The 6,455-nt window shown below is 32.9% G+C and overlaps 1 protein-coding gene across 2 annotated transcripts; it reads left to right on the forward strand.

The window, feature by feature from the left end:
* Window positions 1-864: 864 nt before the first annotated feature.
* On the forward strand, window positions 865-6,187 carry LOC145042089 (katanin p80 WD40 repeat-containing subunit B1 homolog KTN80.1-like). 2 transcript variants are annotated; one of them, XM_078990451.1, is made up of 14 exons: window positions 865-1,277; window positions 1,916-2,046; window positions 2,754-2,871; window positions 2,960-3,289; window positions 3,403-3,473; window positions 3,552-3,626; window positions 3,729-3,872; window positions 3,952-4,093; window positions 4,168-4,763; window positions 4,867-4,986; window positions 5,116-5,190; window positions 5,294-5,523; window positions 5,624-5,692; window positions 5,775-6,187. In XM_078990451.1, the coding sequence occupies exons 1-14, from the start codon at window positions 1,253-1,255 to the stop codon at window positions 5,833-5,835; spliced, it is 2,187 nt and encodes a 728-aa protein (XP_078846577.1). In that variant the 5' UTR covers window positions 865-1,252; the 3' UTR covers window positions 5,836-6,187. The 2 variants fall into 2 exon arrangements, with proteins under 2 accessions (XP_078846577.1, XP_078846578.1); XM_078990452.1 differs by having other exon boundaries at window positions 4,174-4,763.
* The last annotated feature ends 268 nt before the right edge of the window (window positions 6,188-6,455 follow it).

Raw genomic sequence — 6,455 nt, forward strand, 5'->3', positions numbered from 1 at the left:
TGTAAATATAAAAGTTATCTAGTTATTAAGTTATATATCAATAACTAAAAAGAAACTCAATGGTATCATGTATTGCCTTAGTTTTTGAGAAATGGGGGTTCAATTCTTTTAATAAACATAGATGTATCTAGCAGTAATTTATAAAAGTAGATTAGTTTGCTTTATAAAAGAAAAAATCTAGTTATATACCCATAAGTACTATTTAAAAAAAAGAAAATTGAAAAAAATATATATAAAAAAAAAAAAAAAAATCCATTGTGGAGGAGCATCAGTATGGGCCTAAAGGTTAGGTCGGCAAAGTGTGTAAAGAGCAAAACGATTTTCCTGTAAATTACTCATTTGTGACCGTAGGTTTTCAAATCTGGGGGCTCTTTCGTCCGTATAACTGAATTCAAACTTTCTTTTATTGTAATTTTTTTACTGAATTATAAAACATAATATTATTATTTTATGTAAAAGTTAATAATATAGAAACTTATCATGTAATATTTTTAATCATTTTATATGATTTTTACACAAAACCACGATGGTAGCCACTTTGCTATACTACTTGTTCAAAATGTATTCCATTAAAATTGATACGATGATTAATATCTTCCATTTTTTAATTGTTACTAAACTTTTACGCACAAAAGCAATGCTCGTTTATTTTAATTAAGTAATTTTTGTCTTTTTAAAGTAAAAATCAATATATATTAAAAGGGTCTAAATTAAAATATATGTTTATAAATAATGAAATTGAAAATCAACCAAAATATATTATTATGGGTTGGTTAGGTTAGCATATCTGAGTTTATATATGTAATTATATGTGGTAATAGATTTTGAAATACAATGATTAGAAGCTTTTGTTAACTTAAAAAAGAAATAATAAACGGCTTCAACTTCAATCATGCTCCGAACAACTTTCTCTCTCTAAAATCCCTCTCTCTCTTTCAAAAACTGTGCACACCACCTACCGGCAAACCCAGGCTCTGCTCTCGAGAAAAAGTAAAATTCCAATCTTTCTCCGGTGGATTTTTCGTAGAACCCCTGATTGCAGCATTTGGATTCTTTCAATTTTGTATATAGAAATCGGTGTATATTTGTACATACGTACATATACATTTATACATAATACGAGTTTGTATTTGTCTTCTTCAATCGACATTGCATAGTTGATCAGTCGACACGTAAAGATCATCAACGTCACTAAAGCACCGACAACGAAGACGAAGAATACCTGTTTCTTTTTCGATCGAGTTCAAGTTTAATGGCGAAACGCGGATATAAACTGCGTATCCTTTGTTACCTTCTGTTGCAATTTAGACATTTTTTACTTGAATTTTGGCCGATTCTTTCCTGGACTTGTTTGGCATATGAATAAGTCGTTATCATCTCATCTCTCTTCATCTATAGAAGTAGACGCTCTGCAATTTCTGATTTCTTCTCACTCTCTCTTGGTCTTTTTAAGAACCCCGGCTGATTTCATGCTTTGGACAGTAATCTTCCAATTTGTTTTAGGAAATTAGCGTTTTCATAATTTTCATAGAAGTAGCCAGTTTACGACTTAATTCTATTTCAGCAATGTTTGATATATGTTGGGGTGCCTTAGTGTCAGAAATGCTTGTTTTGATTGCTCTGTCTGTTTTCCCCCTAGCTACGGATTCAAGATCGATTGCGAAAAACAAAAATTTCTTCTGGTGTAAAATTTTATAGCAGATATATCACTGTCTATAAGTCCTAGTAGAAAATCAAATTTGTTTCAAGACACAAGAGAAACAAAGATACATGGAATTTTTTATGCAAATGCAAGTTTAAGCATATAGTCTCTCAAGTCGTGTTGTTTTTTAATGGGTTAGGGTTGATGAAGATTCATATGTTCAAGCGTGAACCAAATTTAGGGTTTGTTATTTCTTGACTGATCTATATATAGAGGAATTTGTGGCACATTCTGCTAATGTGAACTGCATCAAAATTGGAAAGAAAACACGACGACATTTTATTACTGGAGGTGATGATGAAATTGTGAATGTTTGGTCAATTGGGAAAGCAGCACCCATAACGGTCAGTATTCACTTCCTTTTTTTTTTTTTTTTTTTTTTTTAAATATGGCATGGACTTACTAGGTGTATTATATGGCGCTAAATTTTGGTATTATTGAACAATAATATGACATAGATGCAAATTTGGAATGTGACACCCTTAAAATGCCCCAACTTGTTCCAATGCTTATTAGAGCTTGGGTTTAGAAGAGCTTTTTGAAATCAAAGCTTTTTCAAGTTACTTGATAACCAACAAGCTCTTCTCATGAGCTTTTTCAATGATTTTGTGGGTCCCATATTTTTCAACCAGTTGTAACTAAACAACAACACAAACATCCCATAAAAAGCAAATTGAAAAAGCTCTCCTATTGTAGGAGATACAATGAGTTTTTTCATGAAAAAAGCTCCACTAAAAATCTCTCCAATTGTGGATGCTCTTAGTATGAATCATGAGTGTGAAAATACAGTATTATACTATTCTTTCACAATAGTTACTTCAAACTCACCATGCTGTTAAACAGTTGTGGAAATAAATTACGATTTCTCACACTTCAGTTTTTCAAAACAAGTTAGAAATTGGTATTTTCCTCTATTACCCCCAGCGGCATGAATGAAAAAGACATATATAGCCTCAATACCCAAACTTCATCTTTCTGATTTTAAAACTAGAATGAATTGAAGAAAATGTTCAAATGATTCTAAACTATTATATCTTTTTTGTTGATGCAGAGTTTAAGTGGCCACACGAGCCCTATAGAATCTGTAACTTTTGATTCAAACGAAGTGTTGGTGGCTGCTGGAGCGTCCTCTGGCGTGGTAAAGCTCTGGGAGCTAGAAGAGACAAAGGGTATTTATGACTTTTTATGTAATCGCCTTACGTCTCTGTAGTACTTTTTATTTTTACTCGACGTCTAATTCTTTTTCTTCAAATTCAGTGTTTCGAACGCTTAATGGACACCGATCCTACTGCACTTCCTTGGAATTCCATCCTTTTGGTGAGTTTCTTGCATCAGGATCCATGGATACGAATTTGAAGATTTGGGATATTCGAAAGAAAGGCTGCATTCATACATATAAGGGTCATAAACGTGCAATTAGTACAATCAGATTTACACCTGATGGAAGATGGGTAGTGTCTGGAGGACTTGATAATGTTGTAAAGATATGGGACTTAACTGCTGGAAAGCTCTTGCATGAGTTCAAGTTACACGAAGGCCACATTAAATCAATGGATTTCCACCCTATCGAGTTTCTTCTAGCAACAGGTTTGTATCCATCCAACAATGGCTTCTATTTTGAGTATTTTCTCTCCATTTTTTTTCTATGTTTTTGTTGATGATGTGTGTGTTAAACAATAAACACTTAAACTTAATTCCAGGTTCATCAGATAGAACTGTGAAATTTTGGGATTTGGAAACCTTTGAATTGATTGGAACAACTCGGGCTGAGGTATACATCTAGAAACTTCTATGTATCAATGTGGGCCCACAATCCTTCTTTTATGACTTGTTTATTGATTTTACACAGGCAACAGGGGTACGATCAGTTACATTTCATCCAGATGGAAGAACACTCTTTTGTGGATTAGACAACAGTTTAAAGGTTCTAATTTTTTTCTTCTTTTTGACATTAGTTTTTATAGTTTGCGTTTTGGAAACTATAATTCTCACTTTGACTTTGACTTTGACTTTGACTTTTTTTAAGGTGTATTCATGGGAGCCTATAATTTGTCATGATGCTGTTGATATAGGATGGTCAACCTTAGGTGACCTTTGTATTGATGATGGGAAGCTTTTAGGGTTCTCATATTATCAAAACTCTATTAGAGTTTGGGAAGCAGATGTTTCAGTAACTATCTTTATCCTTCCATGATTTAAATAATTTCACATTATTTATCATTTACTTATATACCTTTCTGTTTTTGAAGCATATCGAACCATATGCACATAACATGATAGCCATGGAAAAAGCTCATGTGGAGCCAAAAACTAATCTCCATGAAACTAAGACTCCAAGAAGGTCATTTATAGATGATGACACAAATGATATCAAGAATATATATGTAGACAGTAAGTTGTTATCTCAATTATTTTAATCTTTTACCTATTTTATCTTACTGTAACACTCACTGTTTGAATTAAAGCTGCAGGCATGACTCCTGTTGTTTCTAGAAAAGATGGATCAAATACAAACATCCAGAGAAGACTTTTTACTGATGATGTGGCGATTGATTCCTCCAACAAAAGGTCGACACCTGTTAAATGTGTTGCAGTTTCAAATGGAAAGACGCGCAATCTTGTTGAGATATTTGAGAAAAAAGAATCTCAAAAACCTAATACAGATAACATGTATGTAAATGGTGACACTGTAGAGCAGCCACCTTCTGTGAATGTGGTGTCATGTGCAATACCTGAAACTGCCACGTCACCAATAAAGACACCTGATGATGATATGGCGTCTTTGTCAGTATCAGAAGCTAAATTGTCACCTGTGACATTTAAAGCTTCCCCTAAAGCTAAGGTCTTATCAGTTCAGAGAAGACCTGTTGCTTCCAAAAGGGTAATATCGGAAAAAGTTAGGTCGCCTCCAATGGCGGATGCAAGAAGATTTAGAGCTTCTTCTCAAGTGATACCTGAAAGAAGTAGAATTAGAACCAGAACCTCACCTCTGCCAGCTGTACCAAGGCAAATTACTTCTACACATATGACAATTGAAAAACCTAAAATTTCTCCCTTGTTGGTAAGATTCTTTCCCTTTGTTGAAAAAGAAAGTTATATATATATATTTTAATTTCAACAAAAAGTGACAAATAGATTTACTTTTAAGTTTTAACAACTGGCAGGAGGATAATCCACAGACCACAGGAAGAGGTTTGATGTGTAAGAATGATGATACTGAAGATTTGATGATTGATCATGAGTTATTTTTAAGCACTCTTCAATCTCGCCTTACAAAACTTCAGGTGCCTGTTGATTTTCAGTATTGTTATTAATCAAATGAAATGAACATAGCACGTGGTTTAAAAATTTTGGGTGCTTTCTTTTTTCTAAATTAATTTCCTTTTTGTTTTATTTGTGATTGGATCGACCAGGTTATAGGACATTTTTGGGCACGAAATGACACGAGGGGCGCTATTAATGCCTTGCAGAAGTTACCAGATCATGCAGTGAGTATTTAACCATTCATTCATTGCAGGGTTTTACTTTTACAAAAAATACTTTGTGTTGTAGCATAACATTTGACATGTTATTTTGTGTGATTGATTCAAGGTACATGCAGATGTGATTAGTGTTATGCTGGAAAACACAGAGTGTTTAAATTTAGATCACTTCTGTTGCTTGTTGCCTTTACTTTTGGGATTACTCGATAGCAACATAGAGAGGCATATAAACGTGTCATTGGAAATGTTGTTGAAGCTTGTAGCTGTGTTTTGGCCTTTAATCACCTCCACAATCTCAGCACCTCCATCTGTGGGTGTTGATCTTCATGCAGAAAAAAGGTTTGTATAAAGTATAAACTGTTGTTTAAAAGGCCAATTCTTGCATATAACTAGTAAGATATTTGAATCTGATTCCATAAAAATCCGACTTTTATGACAGATTTGAATGCTGCAATGAATGCCATGTGGAGCTCCAAAAGATCCAGAAAAGTCTCCCAAATGTTATAAGGTAAACTAATGTTTTTTGAACTTAATGACATTAACTTCAAGATCTGGGAACAAATTTTTTTATTGATTGTTTTTGGTTGTAGGCGGGGTGGTTTGACAGCAAGAAGTGCACAAGAACTAAATCTTGTACTTCAACTATTGTGATCCAATTAAAGTTCAAATGTGTATCTTTTATATGGAAAAAAGAAGTTTGTACAAATTTTAGCAACAAACATCAGATCTGCATGTTGTAGAACACATTTTGATCAGATGGTTGTTGCTGGAAATTTGTATGGTAATTGTTGGCCTTTTGCCAATAGGTGCATATGTAGTCTTTTTTTGTTTTTCTTCTTTTTTCTTCAAATGTAAAGAAGATCAAATTTTCATGTTGTAAAAACATATGTTGATAGTGAAGTTCAATATAGGATTTGAGTGACTAATGTTGGAAATTTGTGTAACCATCTTTGGTTTGATAGAGATAGTTCTTCTAGCAATGAAATACATTCATTATTATTCATGGCATTTTCTTGTTGAGTCCTTTATAGATTAACGGTTAACGTATAACATAAGTATTGGTTTCTTCTTTGAACCAAATGAAATGTCAGAATAGGAGTAAATGTGACTATTTTATCCTCTTATTTAAAAATGATAAATAGCATGTGCTTGTTTATTTGAAATTCGTTATAAATTAAACTATAAATTGACCATTTTAAAAAACTTAAAAACTTGATAAAAATAACAACATTAACTCAAATTGTACATAATATTAAGATAGGTTCAAATAA

Source organism: Lactuca saligna, chromosome 4, assembly GCF_052625555.1.
Source record: "Lactuca saligna cultivar CGN05327 chromosome 4, ASM5262555v1, whole genome shotgun sequence".
Classification (NCBI taxonomy): Eukaryota; Viridiplantae; Streptophyta; class Magnoliopsida; order Asterales; family Asteraceae; genus Lactuca; species Lactuca saligna.